Source organism: Phyllobates terribilis, unplaced genomic scaffold, assembly GCF_046119375.1.
Source record: "Phyllobates terribilis strain yellow unplaced genomic scaffold, ASM4611937v1 Scaffold_8__6_contigs__length_399053987, whole genome shotgun sequence".
Taxonomy (NCBI): Eukaryota; Metazoa; Chordata; class Amphibia; order Anura; family Dendrobatidae; genus Phyllobates; species Phyllobates terribilis.
Genome location: NW_027362768.1, coordinates 144,273,422 through 144,292,987, shown reverse-complemented (window position 1 = coordinate 144,292,987; position 19,566 = coordinate 144,273,422). Strand labels below are relative to the sequence as shown.

At 42.4% G+C, this 19,566-nt stretch overlaps 1 protein-coding gene across 2 annotated transcripts in view; it reads left to right on the top strand.

The window, feature by feature from the left end:
- The window catches only part of GLIS1 (GLIS family zinc finger 1), a 169,634-nt gene extending 150,283 nt beyond the window's left edge, over positions 1-19,351 (top strand). For both annotated transcript variants that reach the window (XM_073642620.1, XM_073642621.1), the window contains exons 6-10: positions 8,379-8,463; positions 12,360-12,501; positions 16,186-16,361; positions 17,941-18,030; positions 18,967-19,351. In XM_073642620.1, the coding sequence (XP_073498721.1) occupies positions 8,379-8,463; positions 12,360-12,501; positions 16,186-16,361; positions 17,941-18,030; positions 18,967-19,091 (618 nt within the window). In that variant the 3' untranslated portion in view covers positions 19,092-19,351. The remainder of the gene's footprint in view (positions 1-8,378; positions 8,464-12,359; positions 12,502-16,185; positions 16,362-17,940; positions 18,031-18,966) is intronic.
- Positions 19,352-19,566: the final 215 nt, after the last annotated feature.

The window sequence follows — 19,566 nt, the reverse complement described above, 5'->3', positions numbered from 1 at the left end:
AATAATGGCCCCACATAGTCCTCCATACAGAATAATGGGCCCCACATAGTCCTCCATACAGAATAATGGGCCCCACATAGTCCTCCTTATAGAATAATGGCCCCACATAGTCCTCCATACAGAATAATGGGCCCCACATAGTCCTCCATACAGAATAATGGGCTCCGCATAGTCCTCCATATAGAATAATGGGGCCCACATTGTCTTTCATACAGAATAATGGGCCTCACATAGTACTCCATACAGAATAAAGGCCCCCATAGTCCTCCATGCAGAATAATGGGCCCCACATAGTCTCCAGGTCCAGATGAATTACACCCCAGAGTACTGAAGGAGATCGTAGAAGAAATTTTAGAACCACTCTCCATAATCTTTGAAAATTCTTGGAGAACAGGAGAAGTCCCAGAAGACTGGAGAAGAGCAAATGTTGTTCCTATCTTCAAAAAGGGGAAGAAGGTGGACCCAGGGAACTATAGGCCGGTGAGTCTGACTTCTATACCAGGAAAGATCTTTGAACAAATTATTAAACAACATGTATGTAAGTACATGGATAAGAAGGAAGTGATTAACCAGAGTCAGCATGGGTTTGTAACTAACAAGTCATGTCAGACTAACTTAATTTCCTTCTATGACAGAATCACTGACTGGGTGGATCAGGGAAATGCTGTAGATATAGTATATCTTGACTTCAGCAAAGCATTTGACAAAGTATCTCACACCATCCTTATTGAAAAAATGACCAAGTATGCAATGGACCAGGCAACTGTTAGGTGGATTCATAACTGGCTTAGTGATCGGACTCAAAGGGTGGTTGTAAATGGCTTCACATCCAGCTGGATGAATGTCTCAAGTGGGGTACCACAGGGCTCCGTCCTGGGACCTGTATTGTTCAACATCTTTATCAATGATTTAGATGAAGGAATTGAGGGTAAGCTGATTAAATTTGCTGATGACACAAAGCTAGGAGGGATAGCTAATACTAGAGAAGAGAGAGAGAGGATTCAAAAAGACCTAAATAAACTGGAGCAGTGGGCAGCAACCAACAGAATGGTTTTTAACAGGGAAAAATGCAAAGTACTACATCTGGGCAATAAAAATGAAAAAAGCATATACAGAATGGGAGGAATAGAGCTAAGCAACAGTACATGTGAAAAAGACTTAGGTATACTAATAGATCATAGACTGAACATGAGTCAACAGTGTGATGCAGCAGCAAAAAAGGCAAATACAATTCTGGGATGTATTAACAGAAGCATACAGTCTAGATCACGTGAAGTCATTATCGGTCTTTACTCCTCTTTGGTCAGACCTCATCTGGAATACTGTGTACAGTTTTGGGCACCACATTTTAAAAAAGACATAGACAAACTTGAGCAAGTTCAGAGAAGAGCGACCAGAATGGTGACTGGTCTGCAAACCATGTCCTATGAGGAACGGTTGCAGGATTTGGGAATGTTTAGCTTGCAAAAAAGAAGACTGAGAGGAGACTTAATAGCTGTCTACAAATATGTCAAGGGCTGTCACATTGTAGAAGGATCATCTTTATTCTCATTTGCACAAGGAAAGACTAGAAGCAATGGGATGAAACTAAATGGGAGGAGACACAGATTAGATATTAGAAAAAACTTTTTGACAGTTAGGGTGATTAATGAGTGGAACAGGCTGCCACGAGAGGTGGTGAGTTCCCCTTCAATGGACGTCTTCAATCAAACAGAGGCTGGACAGACATCTGTCTGAGATGATCTAGTGAATCCTGCTTTGAGCAGGGGGTTGGACCAGATGACCCAGGAGGTCCCTTCCAACTCTACCATTCTATGATTCTATGATTCTACTTACAGAATAATGGCCCCACATAGTCCTCCATACAGTATAATGGGCCCCACATAGTCCTCCATACAGTATAATGGGCCCCACATAGTCCTCCATACAGTATAATGGGCCCCACATAGTCCTCCATACAGAATAATGGGCCCCACATAGTCCTCCATACAGTATAATGGGCCCCACATAGTCCTCCATACAGTATAATGGGCCCCACATAGTCCTCCATACAGAATAATGGCCCCACATAGTCCTCCATACAGAATAATGGGCCCCACATAGTCCTCCATACAGAATAATGGGCCCCACATAGTCCTTCATACAGAATAATGGGCCCCACATAGTCCTCTATACAAAATAAAGGCCCCCATAGTCCTCCATACAGAATAATGGCCCCACATAGGGGCAGTGGTTCTGGTGTCGAGGGGCAAATAAAACCACCCTGCAGGCCTGATTTGGCCCATGGGCTGGAGTTTGACATGTGTGCTCTAAAGGGAACCTGTCAGCTGTTAGTGGGAGGAAATCAGGCCCCCACAGCCTGATGTATTTTCAATAACAGAGTCCAGAAGTTGGTGGAAATCACAGCAGAAATCTCTGCCAGCTCATAGCTTGGGTAGATTTAGGGTTTTGCCCAAGATGTGACATCTATGTTGAGGCAGGCACCCTTTAATAAATTTGGTACGCTTTATGCCAACGCAATTTTGATGAAGATCGGCAAATGAACTAATTGGTAATAAGCAAATGTCCCCTCTAATCTCCCCTCCAGGGAGCCTGCCTGTAATCTGACAGGTTCCCTTTTAGAAGATTTGCATTATGCTGGCCACTCTGTGACTTCACAACTTTTGTTGACCCCATGCTACTGGGGCATTACAACATCATAAGAAACCGTATCCTGACATCCAAAGCACAAGTGTACAAGACCAAGATAAGCATGGGGCTGGAAACTTTAATGGCCAGGGGAAGCAGAAGAGGACCACAGATGAGAATAAAACTCCTGATTTCTTGTTAAGGAGGGGGTAAAGGCAAGATAAATTACTCCTCTAAGCCAACCAGGAAAGACTTTTGTACCTCATGGGAGGAACTAAAGGATGAATAGGATTGTAGTATCCCAGTTTGGCTTACAGTGGCCATTCCATGCAGTCAGGAGACTTTGCCTATATGGCTCAGTGTCAACCAGGAATGACAAAAGAGAATACAGACCATAGTTACAACTACATTAATGAGTCTTCATTAAAGTGGTCTCCAGTCTGTGACTCTTAACTGTTCCAAAAGTCCAACTCTGAACATGACACTGGGAGTTGTAATTTTGTCTCCAGAGTCAGATGTCTTCAGATGTGTGTACACTTGAATACTATCAATTTCCAGAAGCTGGGCTGACACATATATCTCCTTGCTGATATCCATGTTTTTCCTATCGCTCTTTCATTTTACTCCGTTTGTCATTCTTATCCGTTTTGCATTAACTGCCCAGATGTAAAACATCTGCTGGCGTATTGCCCAACCACATCCAAATAGAGAGAAACTCTGAAGCTGACTTATTTGTAGGTTTTAGCAGGGATTTATAGTTAAGGGTGAAAGAATTGAGTTTGGCTAGGTCTTACATTTGACTTTAAAAAAAAAAAAAAAAAAGAATGCTATGATATGAAAACATATTATCCAGTAATTTAAGGACTAAGGGTACGGTCTTTATCTTGGGCTTGATCCTAATTTAAATGTTTTACTTAATATCGATGTCATGAACTTTTCTTCAAAGCACATCTGACCTCTTCATTCTCATAGAGCAGGGATCACAAAGTAGTAAAATTATACAGAACATGTTTGCAACCTTAAGGCTATGTGCACACGTTGCATTTTTGCTGCATTTTTTTCAGTGCAGATTGTCACAAAACCTGAAGGGTTTCCTGATACCAGCAAAGTGAATGAGAATCCTGAAGTCTCAGGCACACGTTGCTTATTTGTGACTTGCAGATTTGGAGCAGATTGGAATCTGCAGCATGTCAGTTATTTGCTGCAGATTTCCCCCATACTAATGAATGAGGAGAAAATCTGCACCAAAAAAAGCAAGTAAAAAAACAAAGCACTTTTGCCGCTGCATTTTTCTTGCCAAGAGATGCAAAAATGGTGCAGAAATTTCTGCACCAAATACAGTGTGCACATTCCATTACAGTTGTCGTTTGTTCACAGAGTCACTAATGCTTCATACTGCAGTAAGGTGCATACCCTGCTCTCCTCACTTTGGCTGCTTCTTTTAGATTTTACCCCACATACCGGAGACACTGATATATGCAGACCCATTAAAATCAATGGGTCTGTGCACATGTCAGTGTGTTTTCACAGACAGTGTATCCGTGTGCTCCACACACTGACATGTCCGTTTTTTTACGGATACACGGTCTGCAAAACGTACCACACGGATGACATCGGTTCGACGCGTACCGGTGCCTGGGAATCTGCGGCACAGTTAGCGCTGTTCCCAAGTGCCGGGCACTGAACACTGCCCTCATCATGGCTCCCTGCCGACCCTGCGATCAGCACCAGCAGGGACAATGATGAGGGTAGTAGTAGTCTGATCCCGCAGTGTGCCTGTGTAAAAATAAGAATAAAATAATAAAATCCATATACTCACCTGTCCTAAGTGTCCCCTGCTGTCATCCATGCGACCGCTGACAGAGGAGAATGAGCCGCTCTGGAGCTGCGCTCAGTGAGTGACAGGACACTGCTCCTGAGCTCAGCTTTGGAGCCGCTCATTCTCCCCGGCTTCTCTGTGTCAGCGGTCGCATGGATTACAGCGGGTGACATCTCCGGACAGGTGATTATATGGATTTTATAATTTCATTCTTATTTTTACACAGGGACACTGCGGGATCAGACTACCACTACCCTCATCAAGGTCCCTGCTGGTGCTGATCGCAGCGCCGGTAGGGAACCATCATGAGGGCAGCATTCAGCACCCGGCGCTTGGGAACAGCGCTAACTGTAGCGCTGATTCCCAGGCGGCGGTCTGTGTGATCCTGATGCGGCACACGGGCGGTACACAGTTGCCACACGTGTGACACACTCGGATACACGGGACACGGATATCTCTGGTACCGGTCTTACCGGTACCGGAGATACGGACGTGTGAAACCGGCCTTACAGACAGTGAGAGGGACATTTATTGTGCTTACAAAGTAATTTTGCCCTACTAAAGCCCCTTAGTGTTGTCAGTCACCTATTATCATATCTCTTTCATGGCCTCCATAGAGCATAATGACAACAAAAATGCCCCCCCCCCAAACACACTATGATACCTTCAAAATGAATTCCTCCACAGTAGCCGCCACACTCAAGGTGAATTCTTCCTTCACCGTACCCACCAACCGCACAGTATGGGGTCACCACAGAACTCCCCCACCCCTGCAAAATATAATGCCCCAACAGTACTGCCCCCCACAGAATATGATGCATATTATGAGTCCCCCAGTGACCCCAATACAGTATGATGGCCCCCCCTAGTCCCAAAACGCAGTATAATGGCCCCCATAGTCTAAAAACACAGTATGTTGGTCACTACACATTATGAGGCCCCCACATCCCTCCACACTGTATAATGCCCCCACCGAGTATAATAGCCACCTCACAGCCCTTTACACTGAATAGTGTGGACCCCACACAGTATACCAGCCACTCCACAGCCATCCACACAGAATAATGGCCCCCACAGAACCCTCCTCCCTAGCCCCCGCACACAGTATTATTGCCCCCACAGACAGTTTGAGCATCCCAACATTCAGTTGATGGCCCCTGAAACTCACTACAATTTATGATGGCCCCACACCCCCTTACACATAGTATTATGGAACCACTTTATATCCCCCACACACAGTATGTCACCATACACAGAATGACAGCCCAATACAAGTACTCATTGATAAAAATGAAAAAAACAAGACAACTAGTCACCTAACCCTGTTCCCCCACTTCTGCATATAATAAGGAAAAGGGATGGGAAAAAATGCCCACTAGGGGGCTAAAGTTCTGCTATATGACGCAAAAGTAGATTAGAGGTGTCTGCAATCCATCAAAATAAAGGCCAAAAAATTAAATAAATCACAAATATGTGAATACATACTGATCTACAAAATACTAATATAAATAGTTATCAACTAGTGTAATACAATAATAAATATATTCTTGGTCACATATTACAAATATTTCTGCTCAGGAGAAGATATTAAATCTATCGGTATAATGCCAACATGAACCACATACCAAGCATTGAATAGAAAAAGAACAATAATCTAAAACAATACCTCTGGCCATAATGATGAACAGGAGACCATAACCTCACAGACCCACCTCGATGCGCGTTTCACCGACTACAGTGGTTTCGTCAGGAGGGAGCTTTATCCAGTTGATAGGGGCCACTGCCATTAGGGAATTCCGTTGTATCAAGGTGGGAACTTGGGGTGTACAGTGTTTTGGCAGGTGGTACATGTCATAGCAACATCCACATAAATTCCAAGATTTCCCTCCAAAAATCCAAGGAAATTGGAGGCACCAGAAAACTTCTCATATGGATAAAATATATCTTTTATTCTATTTATTTTAAAAGCATACGGTAGTACTTACAAATGAGGTAGATGAATAAAGCAACGTTTCGGCTATGATATGCCTTTCTCAAGACAAAATTACAAATTACAAAAAGTGAGCCATAATATGAATGTTATGGCTGACATTTTGTAATTTGTAATTTTGGCTTGAGAAAGGCATATCATGGCCGAAAGTCGCTTGATTCATCTACCTCGTTTGTAACTACAGCCATATGCTTTAAAAGGTAGACTAAAACCTATATCTTATCCCTATGAGAAGTTTTCTGGTGCTTCAGATTTTCTTGGATTTTTAAAGTTGATTTGGACCTTTGGGGGGGGCTTACCAAGCCTGCATAGAATGGCCTTTGGTGCATAAGAAATATCCACTGGACTGCCAAGATTTCCCATTAGAACAATGCCCAGAGTATCATATTGCCTTGACTACTTCTAGTGGTGGACCTGGCGCCGTCTCTTCCCCAGGTAAGGGAAGCACATGCACCCATGTATCTATATGATGTAAAAGAAAATAGGATCCCTCAGACCAGGCCACCTTCTTTCACTGCTCCATCATCCAATTATGATGCTCACTTGTCCATTGTTGGTGCTTTCGTCAATTCACAGGAGACAATGGACACCCCGACCTGTCTGCTGCTGCACAGCCCAATAAACAGCAAACTGTGTGTTCTCTCATCTTTCATTCATGGACAGCAATGATTTTTTTCCAGCAATTTGTGATACAGTAGCTCTTCTGCAGAGGAGACTTGGAGACCACCATGTATTACAACTGTGAAAGATGCATTTATTGGGAAATTGTTATTGTGAACTGAGCAGCCTGTTTAAATGGGTAGTCCCAAGAAGACTCATTATAAATAGAGGCCAAAGTCATATGAGTGGCAATAAAGATGAGCAAAAAGATTCAAACTACTCTTGTCCGGCGTCCAGTTCAGTCCTTTGTGACAGCTGGATCTGGGCAGAGTTTTTTTTTTTGCTTGGCAATCCTCTGCCCGACATCCTGGGCGCGTCTGCCACTTAGCTTGTGACTAGGCTAATCACAATGTCATGACATTATAGGGGTATAATGAGCCGGGTAGAGGATTGCTGGCACAGAAGTGAACACTGCTCTAGTCCGGCTGCCACAGAGAATCAAACTGAATGCCGAACAAGTGTAGTTTTTATCTTTTTTCTCTAGTGGCCAACCATGTAATGAAGGAGGTGCTCGGCCACAAAAGCAGGGGCTGCTCTTATACATGCTACTAAGGAGAGGAAGACTACTTTATATGAAGGTCATATGCCTTAAAGGGAATCTATCATTAGGTTTTTGCTACCCCCTCTGAGAGCAGCATGATGTAGAGGCAGAGAACCTGATTCCAGCGATGTGTCACTTACTGGGCTGTTTGCTGCAGTTTTGATAAAAATGACAGTTTTCTCTGCTGCAGATCTACCAGTTCTTTGAATGCTGAATTTGGTATAACCCCGCCCACACCGCTGATTGGGAGCTTTCCGTGTGCATAGGCAGAAAGCAGCCAGTCAGTGGTGGGGGCGGGGTTACTCAGAGCTTATGAATATGGAAGTCTACATGGAAGGTGGTTTACTAGTGCTCTAGTGATAATCTCCTGCTGATGAAACTGTGATTTTATCAAAACTATAACAAGCAGCCCATTAAGTGATACATCACTGGAATCAGTGTCTCTGACTCTACGTAATACTGCTCTCAGATTAGGTGACAGAGTATATTAACAGGGTTTGTCATCCTGACACAAACGCTTTCACTCCCAAGATACAATTTTGTTTGACACATAAAACTCCAAAAATGTTTTGAAGTTATGGAGTTTTGGGACTTTTTTCATACTAAAATATGAGAATTATAAATAATTAGGAATGTAGATGTGATATTGGAGGACATCATACGCTCTAACAGGTCCTGAATATTCCATTTTTTCTTTCCTACTTGTGGATTAATCATTTAAAAAATGTTTTTTGTTACAGGTGCAACATACACTGGACGGAAAATGGACAAAAGTCTTGACACATGAGATTATGAATGGCACGAGACCATGTGACATGCTGACAGGTATAATCCTATTCCTACAGTATGTAAGACGCCGATCACATCATGTGCCGGAACATCGCCCCTCACTAACCATGTGGCAGCCTGCAAACAGTTAATTACATACAGATGGATAATCATTTGTTTTCTGGCCATTAATCATAGTGGTAAATACCAGGCTATCCTGGGAATAATAAGCCCGTTAACCCTGCATTGCCAGGAGTCAGCGGTAAAGTAAAGTTTCTGGGCTCTAATCAGTAGACTGTGGGTTTTTACTTTGGATAAGGCTCTATGTTACGTGATTTCATCTATATTTTATTTCTAAGAAGTCATACTGATACTAGGCAGGCCGAGAGCTGACTTGGGAATTTATTTTCTTAAATGTTTTTTTTTTCAGAAACCTTACATATATTTATCAATATCCAAAGCATCCTCTGGAGTAGGAGCTTTTATATATGGATTACATTAGTGGTCTCCAACCTGTGGCCTAACTATTGACTAAATACACGGGTTGCATTAGGGGGTATAGAGGCAATAGTCGCACACATGTCCTGGTGCCTGAGAAGGTCAGAGGTCTCTCTGCTTTATAAAAAACACTGCTCAAAAATAAAATACGGGAACATTTAGATCACACGTCAAATCTCGATGACTGAAAGATTCAATTTGAAAAAATCTTATATAAATTGTCAAAAGGGTAATGTTTCTTCTTGTGGAGAGCACTGAGTTGGCGTAAAAAAACTTATAGTCTATTAAATGCTCCCCTGGGAATTAGGAGGTTTAGGGGACCAGGGACTCTAGTGACACCTGTTAGAGGTAAGATTGCTGCTTACAGTCGGTGGCATTAGAGTCACTATTCTTCTGTGAAGAGGCTACTTGCATATATAAATTCCCAGTGGAGCATTACACGGCCAAGAAGTTTTTCTTACGCCGACTTGGTGCTGTCTACAAGTAGAAAGGATCCCCCTTCTGCTTTGCACTAATGAGGGGCAAAAACCCCGCAAGACGTTTTTGATAAATACTTCTTAGCCTTTATTAAAGATCAAGAACAGCTTCTGCTGATGTTAGAGCAGATACAGTAATGCTCACCGGATGGAAGCTTTGGGTCTACCCTGAGCACCTCCGATAGTCATCGGTCAGGTAACCCTGACTGTCAGGATCGATAGCAAGTTTGAGAGCACAAGGTGTAGAAGTGACCCTTAGCTCTCAGGGTGTGGGACCCTATTTGTCTTCTATGGCCCATTTGGAGCTTTCTTTTTCACACTTATGAGCATACACCTTTTTTTCCGGGCCTGCTGGCTAGAATTAGAAATTTTTACATTTCTCAGCTTAAGGTCCGGTCAGTATTACACCTCATTATTTATTCTAATTGTTTTCAGTGTGTCACTTTTTTCACTGTGTGTATTCCTCATACGGTGCTTTCGGGGTGTGGTTCCTTTTTGGATTTCCTCTTGATCACCCTGGGAGAGGGGGAATCAGGTTCTGCTTCTCCCTGCAAACCTCTGCTTCTCCAGAAAGAGAGCCAACTTAGACTGAGCTCCTAGTTCCGCTGGGGTGTCAGCCTAGATGAACGCCGTGAGCCACTACAGGCTTTCCCTAAACTTCCGTGCCCTTCCCCCTTTGGAATTGGCAACGCTAGACCACATCCTTGTGCACTTTTGCAATGTCCAGATTTTTCAGCGCATTTGGGTGGACAGCACGATCTCGAGCTCTTAAAAAAAAATGTGTTTGCAAATAGTGGATCTGGTCTGGCAAAGCTCTTTAAAGGGTCGATGTTGACTTTCTGGATTGCAGCCTCCAACAGACGGCCCTAGAGTCCCTGTTCTCTTACACCGTGAAGAGACTATTTATATAAATTGTGTAATTCATGAACAAAATGATGTATCAATAGTCAGTGGAAAGCAAAACCATCACCCAACTGAGCGCTGGATTCAACATTACTCCCCAAATCAAAGTAAGGCCACGGCCCCACTATCACTATTTTTCGTATTTTTTCTTCGGAATGGGAGCCAAAACCAGGTGAGGAACAATCAGAGAAAAGGTATAATAGAAACAAGTCACCAATTCTGCATTTATTACCCACTCCTGGTTTGGCTCCCACTCCTGAGAAAAAATACTGACGGAAGACTGACCAAATACTGATAGTGGGGCCGTGGTCTAAATCCAATTTACGTGAATTTCATCACAGTAACTAGTTATGTGACTCCGTAGTATGTATGGCTCCCTTGTTCCTATATGTACTCTCGACAACGTCTGGGCATGCTCCTGATGAGAAGTTGCAAGGTGTCCTAAGTAGTGTTGAGCAAATTTGTTCGGCATTTCAAATTCGGGTTCATGTTCGGGGTTCTGGCTTGTTTGCGCCAAAAAATTGGCTCCACCCACGAACAGCCCTGATTTGCCACACTGTCACGCAGATAACATCAGAGTGGCAGAGTGGCAAATCAGGGATGTTCGTGGGCGGAGCCAATCTTTTGGCGCAAACAAGCCGGAACCCTGAACATGAAGCCGAATTTGAAATGCCGAACAAATTCGCTCAACACTAGTCCTAAGTTTTCGCCCAGACTTGCATCAGCGCATCAATGATTTCTTGGATAATCTGCGGCGCTACTTGGTGGCATCAGATGCAGTGATGCAAATTGTCTCTGAAGTTCTCAATTGGATTCAGGTTTGAAGAACGTGAGTGACAGTCTGTGGCATCAATGATTTTGTCAACCTGGAATTGAATTCACACTCTGGCTGCATGAGGTTGGGAATTGTCCTACACCAGGAGGAATGCAGGGCCCACTGCACCAATGGTTCTGATGATTTTATCTCGGTATCTATCAGCAGTAAGGTCACCATTGGCTATCACATCGTGGTTTGTGCGACCTTCCAAGGGTAAGCCTTACCACACCATCACTGACCAACGGCCAGACCAGTCAAGCATATTATTCACCATGGTGTTTTGAGACTTTCACGTCTGTCACATGTGCTCAGTGTGAACTGTGAAAAGTACTTGGCATCAATGGTGGACCTGCCAATTCTGGTGTTCTCCTCCGATCCATGGCATGCCAATCGAGCAGCATCGCACTGAGCTGTGAGACCAGGTCTCTCCTTAGGACGTCGGGCCCCAATGCCACCCTCATGGAGTCTATTTTTGACAATTTAGCCAGAAACATGCCCACCAGGAGCCTACAGGAGGTAATTTTGTAGTGCTCTGGCAAAGCTCCTACTTGCACGTGGCAGTAGATACAGGTCCTGCTGCTGCATTGATGCAGTTCTACGTACCGGTCCAGTTCTCCTCATTTAACAGTTGGTGTCATGGTATCTGCTCCATGCTCTTGAGACTGCGCTGAGAGATACAGCATTCTTTCGACAGCACTTACGGATGCATCATCGTGGAGGTGCTGGACTTTCTGTGCAACCTAAATGGGCTGCAGGTACGGCCCCAGTAATTACAAGGACAGCAGCAAATAGCGAAACTAGAGAAGAATCGGGAAGGAAGGAGAAGGAGACAGTTGTTGTTTGTGGCCATCACCTAAACCCATTCCCTTTTTTGGGGTTGGGGTTGTCTTGCTGTTGCCTTCCCAGTGCTCCTTTTGTCACTCTCAATTGCACCAAAGCAGGAGACAAGGATTCACAATCACTTATTCTTTCTAACTGGACAGATTGATTGTCGTATGGTTTTACTGTGTTGTGCAAGTGTTCCCAATTTTTTTTTGAGCAGTGTATATGCCACAATATAGCTGGGGGCAACTGTTGTAGATTTTGCCTTGGGTCCCAGGAGCCTCAAGTCACACCTTTGCTTACAATGCTCAGTATGATAAAAGCGGTCAGTGGGCATAGGATCTCTAGGATTCAGTTCAGAACATTCTTCCACAGCAGACTAGCTTTACATATTACTTTATATTGATAGTTTCTTTATTTCTTGGTTTATACTCCAGGGTTATATAGTCTGTGCTCCAATAACCAGAACACAGCAACTCCTGGTTTAATGTCTCCGGCCTCTGCAGTTTCGTCACGATGTCCTGCGTTGGATTCACCTACCAACTGTCTGCTATCTGTTGCCGAGAGCGCTCTAGAGAGGTACCGTTTACACAATCACATATGGATGTATATTAAGGCCACATTGTCACAATGCATGCATTCAGCACAGAAAAATTGTGGCAGTTTACAGTACAGGGTGGGCCATTTATATGGATGCACCTAAATAAAATGGGAATGGTTGGTGATATCAACTTCCTGTTTGTGGCACATTAGTATATGGGAGGGGGAAAACTTTTCCAGATGGGTGGTGACCATGGTGGCCATTTTGAAGTCGGCCAATTTGGATCCAACTTTATTTTTTTCAATGGGAAGAGGGTCATGTGACACATCAAACTTATCAGAGTTTGGTCCGAGTTTCATTAGTATTTCTTGGATTGAAAAAAAATAGATTTTTCTCAACACTCTCATATAAAACAGTCCATTAAAAACAGACAGCACATGACTGAGGTCTGATTTTTTTTCATGGACCCATAAATTAATTGATCCGGACAAGACACTGTAATTTTGTATGCACCACTCAAGCATCAAAAATATAATGGGCGTGCGAACAGCCCAATAGACTAAAATAGCTATGAGTTCTATCCATAAAAAACACAGATAGAAGTTGTACAACAAACGGAAAAACGGATGTCTGAATGAGCCCTAAAGCCAAGTTCACACTGCGTCTGTGCACTTAGCCTACAGTATACACAAGCAATTTCTGATGTATACTGTAACACTGCCATAGGCTCCCATTCATCAGACGGAGGCCAAAAGTTTGCTGCACACTGCTTGCTGACTTGTATAGGAAAGCGCAGCAGACAGCACTTTCCTATTCAGAGACCGCAGCAAAAAAGAATCATATACCAAGAAGTACACCCTCGTTTAGGGTGCAGACAGATGGCCGTATTTCTCATGCGAGGATCGCATCGCAGTGCACAGACTGGCCCGGCACCTCTCTTGACCTGAGTGTGACAGCGTGATGTATTTCGGCCGTCTGTCTGTGACCTTACAATGAGTCCCTATGGTGGTCTAATGGCTTATCATCCATCTAGATAATGGCCACCGTCAGGCGCATACCTCCTGATCCTGAGAACGGAGCACTGGAATCAAGGAAACAGCCCAATCTTGAATGGAGCAGAGATGGCGCACGCTCAACCTCCTCTCCATTCATTTGTCTATGGGACTGTTGAAAATAAAGGCAGATTGCATGGCTAGGAGCTTGATTTTTTACACCTGTGACAATAGGACTGAATGAAAAACCTCTTGTCCATTTAGTGTGTATAAATTTATATCCACAGGTTTGCTTTGTTCATCAGTTTTGTTAGCTCAGACCTAAGAACAAGGTTAATTTTGGACATTATTGCCTTTTCTAGTCTTAATACATACATTCGTTTAGAAACCTAAATAGCATGGCACTAATTCCGAGGTGGCCAAAAAGCTTCGTTTGAGATTTAAAGGGTTAATAAATTTGTGCATCATGTTCTGAGCCAAAATAAGCGCAATCCCCTCCTTCCCTCATAACTGTAGACATTTAAATATTTCTGTAAAATTACCTACTAATTTACTTGCAAATGTTCAGGCAGGATGTGACAGCATCAGGAGCGCTGTTTACTCTGGGGGAGGGAGAGCAGTGGCCGGAGTTGTGGAGAGTGGTCAGTTTGTTACAGTTTTCGTCTTAATGATTGAAGACCATGAGGTAGAATATATTCAGGGACCTGCGGTGATTAATGTCTGAGCAGCTCAGGAAACATGTAGCTTACAGGGCTAACATTCAGCATGGAGCTTCCAGGCCTGACAATTTTTATAGGCATAATTTACAAATCGTTACATTACTGCATACCCAATTAATGTGGTAAATGTCAATGCTCTCAAAGTAGCTAATGAGTTAGATAATGTCTATACCCTCCCCCCCCCCGGCTCCACCTGTTTGGGTGGCGCAGTACCAACTTTGTTTGGACTATATGGCCCGATTTACTCCCCGAATACCAGAAGCTTGAGGAACATGACATATTGAAGTCTAATGTGCAGTTACCATTGAGGGCAGAAGGGTAATTGCCCAGGAACCTCCACAGCCCAGACCCCCATAGTACTTCCCAGCCATCAAAAAGTTTCAACATAACTAATTATAAGCCATTGTGTGCATGTACAGGATTCACGGGACTGAGAAGAAAACCTGTGCAGCACAGAAAATGTCAATCACGCCCAAAAGGAGTGTTTGCAGCAACTGAGGCAGGACTAGTCTGGGTGCATAGACGTCCCACTGGACTAGTCCTGCAGCACTTTATAAGGCCAGTTGCAGATGAGTACATGAAAAATATGATTTTCCTCTGATTTTCATCCATGTGCCATTCATTTGTCCGCTTTTTACGTCCGTGTGTCATCCATGTGATGTCTGCGTGTGTTGTTTTCATACATCCACATGATCAAATATAGTTTCCTAGGTTTATAACGGAAATGTATCTGTAAAAATTGGTTGCCATATGGAAGTTCGGTATGAGATCCGTTTTTTTTTTTTTTACGCACCCATAGACTTCAATTTGTGAGTCTCATCCAATATACTCAAGTAGTGCACACCGCGCTTTACACTCTTCACGGACTGAGAGAAAAATCGTTCATCTGAATAACGTTGAGTCAGAGTAATAATCAGACAGCACACGTCCAATTTATACGCTCGTCTGCATGAGATCTAAGTTGATTTTGCTCAAATTTGTATGAAACATCAAAAACTCCATTCCAATGTAGGAATAAAGCTGTAAGGCTACGGTCACAACGTTTTTTTGGGAGTGGACGCGATCTAAAATCCCCCACAAAAAATGGTTAGACAACTCTTCCTATTTATTTTTATGGGAAATCCACATAAGGAGGTTTTTTTATACTGTTTAATATTTTTTTTTTCCTGAAACAGTTTTGAAAAACGCCTTTGTGGAGAAAAAAAGTGCATGTCACTTCTGTGAAAAGGATTATCACGGAACATGCTCCAAACTAGACACTGTCCAATCAAAAGGCTGCAAACAGTGCTGCAGGAAAAGAAAAATTCCTCTAAAAGATCTCCAAAAATGAGAGTTTCCACATGAAAACACCTCATTCTATGTGAACATAGCCTAAAACATAATGTTATATGAAAACGTTGGGACTAGACAGGTTCCCTTTAATCCATAGAGGAAAATCTGAATATGGGATACCTCAGTTGATCGTCCTTATCCATCAAGAGAAGGGAAGAAAATACTTTTTTGGCTAAAAAGTTTATAAAGATGCATTGTCACGATAGCAACAACAGCTGTGTTTGTACAGATTGCGATGTTCCTATTAGAGAAAGATCTAGGAAACGTTTCAACTAACAGATCTAGTACCTGGACTTAGTGCCAAGAAGCTGCCCCATATAATGAAACATTCCAATATATTGATCCACAAGAACATGGGGAACCAATTAACACTTACAATCTATGCATGACAAGAAGTACAAGTATGCCAACCACTTGGGAGATAGCAAATTAAGTGATTCATAGCCAAACTAAAGTGATTCATGTCAAAGAGATTTGCAAATGAACGGTTCTGTAACCACTTTATAAACATGACCGCGACAGAAATAACTAAAAACGCCAAGGTAGATGATGTCCATGTATAAATAGGACAGGAAGTGGTACAGAATCCATTTTTATGAAGAACATGAGCGATGATTATGAAATATGTGGCACCACACCTTCCAGATTGACATTGTCGTCTCTTGTGTGTGTCTCGCAGAATGTCTCCCCATGTTCTCAGCCATCTCGCCAGCCCTATGAAGTCTACGGTCTCATCTTCATTACTACAGCGAGGATCCTCTACCGCCCCCCACAACAAATCTCACCATGGAGAGCAATGTTTAGCGGGGAAACATTACCGCACATTTCAGAGTCCTACAGAACCCCAAATCCAAGGTATAAAACATGTTATAATGTCAATTTAATTTAGTTCTTCTTTTTATATATTTTTTTTTATTATCCAGTGAGATTCTTGAAAACTATAATTGAATCATTGCAGATGTAGTAATATTATAGACACCCTCCTCCACGCATTGTTCCAGGAGCACATGTGAACAGATGTATTGGTTTCCATGAGTAGGTTTGGTCCTATAATATTGGGGCTACATGTGCAGCCAATGTTTGCTCTATGCTGCTGCCACATTGCAGTGCAATGCAGGTCAATGGGGTGGCATTACAACCCATAAAGGTACTGAGGCCGTGACAAGCAAGTCACAAAAAATCCAATTGGTTCTGACTATTTAAAAGGAATCCGTTACCAGGTTTTTACTATCCCATCTGAGAGCAACATAATGTAGGTGCAGAGACCCTGATTACTGTGATGTATCACTAACTTTAATGGACGCTTCAGTTTTGAAAAAAATCCCTGTTTTATTTACTGCAGATCTAGCAGAGCTCTGAATGCGGAGCCCTGTATAACCCCACTCACACTACTGATTGGCAGCTTTCTGTGTACACTGTGCATAGGCAGAAAGTTGCAAATCAGTGGTGGGGGTATGCTTTTTCTTAAACCATGAACCTGCATTGTATTTTATAATAAAAAATCAATTGTAGCCTATAGAAGTGATGAGACTTAAAGAATTTGTTCAGGTATAAAATATTAAGGGTAGGTCATCAATGTCAGATTGGTAGGGGTCTGACACTCAGCACCTCCACTGATCAGCTGTTATTAGTTCCAATGGCGGCTGGATGAAGACACGTAGAGCCTGATTCATCAAGCAGCTTTTGTTAGAATTTTGTCGTAAAACACCTTGAAATTGTAGTTTTTATGCCAGTTCTGGCCAGCTCCACCAAACTGGTCGCAATTGGGTGGGATGGGGCGAGACAAATACCACCTGATAACTTAATCAAAATTTATGCCATTTTAGTAGTGTAAATTATTCTGGAAATGTCGGTCAGCTGTTATCGGTGCTGCAGGAGGCGGATGTGCAGTACCCTGCGGCGGCCACTACAACTAGACAGCCAAGCTCCGCAAGTAAGCACTTTCGGTCAGTGGCCGCTGCCGCCTACACCGATTACAGCTGATCGGTGGAGGTGGCAGTTGCGGGACCCCGGCCGATCAGACATTGATGCCCTATCCTACGGATGGAGCATCAATGTAAAAGTAGTGGACAACCCCTTTAATGAATTGGGCCCATTGAACAGCTCTGTTCAATGCGCAGTGGCTCCTGCAGATCAATTCCTATTAGGAGAATTCTTGGGATCGGACGTTTAACGCTGTTTAACACAGTTCAATGTTTATATCCAGCTACCACCGGAGCTAATAACATCTGATCACTCGGTGTTTTTGGTGTTGGGCCTCAATAATCTGATATGTATGCCTTATCTTACAGTTTGGTCATCAATATAATATACCCACTCAAACTCTTCAATGTATTAAAAGTGAGGAAAAAAAACAACAATGTATTTATTGATAAAAGACCTGAGTTTTGTGATGTATTTTGTGCTGAAGATAAAAATGATTTTATTTGTGCAGAATTTCAAGGTAGTTTTGTGCAGTATCCAGAATGCTACAGAGAAGGGCTGGAGCCAGATCGATACCATGGCCCAGGCACCCCAAGCACAGGTACAGATCTTTTTTTGTGTGTGTATGTAATCCCTGCGGCTTTTTGAGGTTTTCAAATTTGAGGCTTTTGAAGCATTTTTTTTAAAGTCTTTTGGCTTCACAAGTTTTGAGAAGTGACACGTCTTTTCTTTATTTTTTAATACTTTGTCAGAAAAAAAATTCTGGATAAATATCAATTTGGATTTCCCATTAAAATCAATAAGAAGAGTTTTCCAAGGGTATTTTCACATGGAATTTTTAAAGTGGTTTTTGGAACAGATTCTTCTCTTCAATTAAGCTTCCTATTTACTCCAATGGTGAAACTCGCCTATAGTGCACATGACATGGTGCTGATTTGTTTTCATGTGGAAAAAGAAGTAAGGTGTCAAATCTTGAGGATTTTCTGCTTGGGAAAAAAAAAGCGCTCCAAATTTGGCTAATGAATCAATTAAAGTAGAAAAATGCCCCATACAAAAAAACTCACCAAAAAAACTTGAAAAAGTCGGTTCTTTATATGGTTTTTGGAAGTGGATTTTTCAGCCAGAAAAATCAATGTCAAAAAACCCTTAGGCCTCATTCAGACATCCGGGAATCGCAAACATGTTCTATCAGTGACATGCTACTCATATGTCCGTTGTTTTTTGCAGACCGTGTGTCCGCAAAAGAAAATCAAGGACACATGTCCAGGTCATGGATCAAAATTATCCAATCAAGTCTATGGGTCGGAGAAAAAGCATGGACGTCTGAATGAGGCCTTAGTGTGGACGAGAAGTACTACCATAATACTTATGTAAAGGAAAAGAGAGTCATGTTCTCATAGAAAACAATCAGATTTCTGCTCACATTTTTAGGAAAGCTTTGGAAAATAAAGGAAGCAATGTAACTTGTCATGTGCAACTCATCCATTTAACAGTAATGTATTTTTTATAAGCACAGCTTTATTTTTTCTTTTCACAGGGTATGATGGACATTGTGTCCCTGAAAGCGGCAGGACCAACTGCTCCCAAGAAAGAGACTTTTTTCCGAATGCGGCCTTTGATCACTGTCTCCCCCAGATTCCGTCCATTTACACGGACACTTAGAGCCCCTCAGCTCTGCACCGCGCGGTCTAAAGTCTACATAAACTGCTCTAATTTAATGAATCTTTTCTTGTATAATTATTTGTATGTTATAGTATATTATCATCTTCTGCAGTTTGTCATTTTATGTGGCAAAGTTCAAACTTAAGGCACTTTGAAAATTGTACTTTATATATAGATATATCTATACACAATATATTTTAATGTAGGTATTAATAACACTTAGTAACTCCAGCACAGACCTCATGTATATATGATTTATAACTCTTGTATTCTGTTTTATACGTTCTATCCCATGTGAGAACATTAAAACTGGACGTACTGTAAATTACAATGTTTTTGTATTCTATTTATATAAAAAGAGACAATTGAAGTCACTTTCAGGGGCAGCACTGGTGTCTGCTTGCCGCGTTCTCACTTTACAATGTGCAGTGACAGTGCGCTCTCTTGCTGGCTCATCACTTCTCATTAGAGCCTG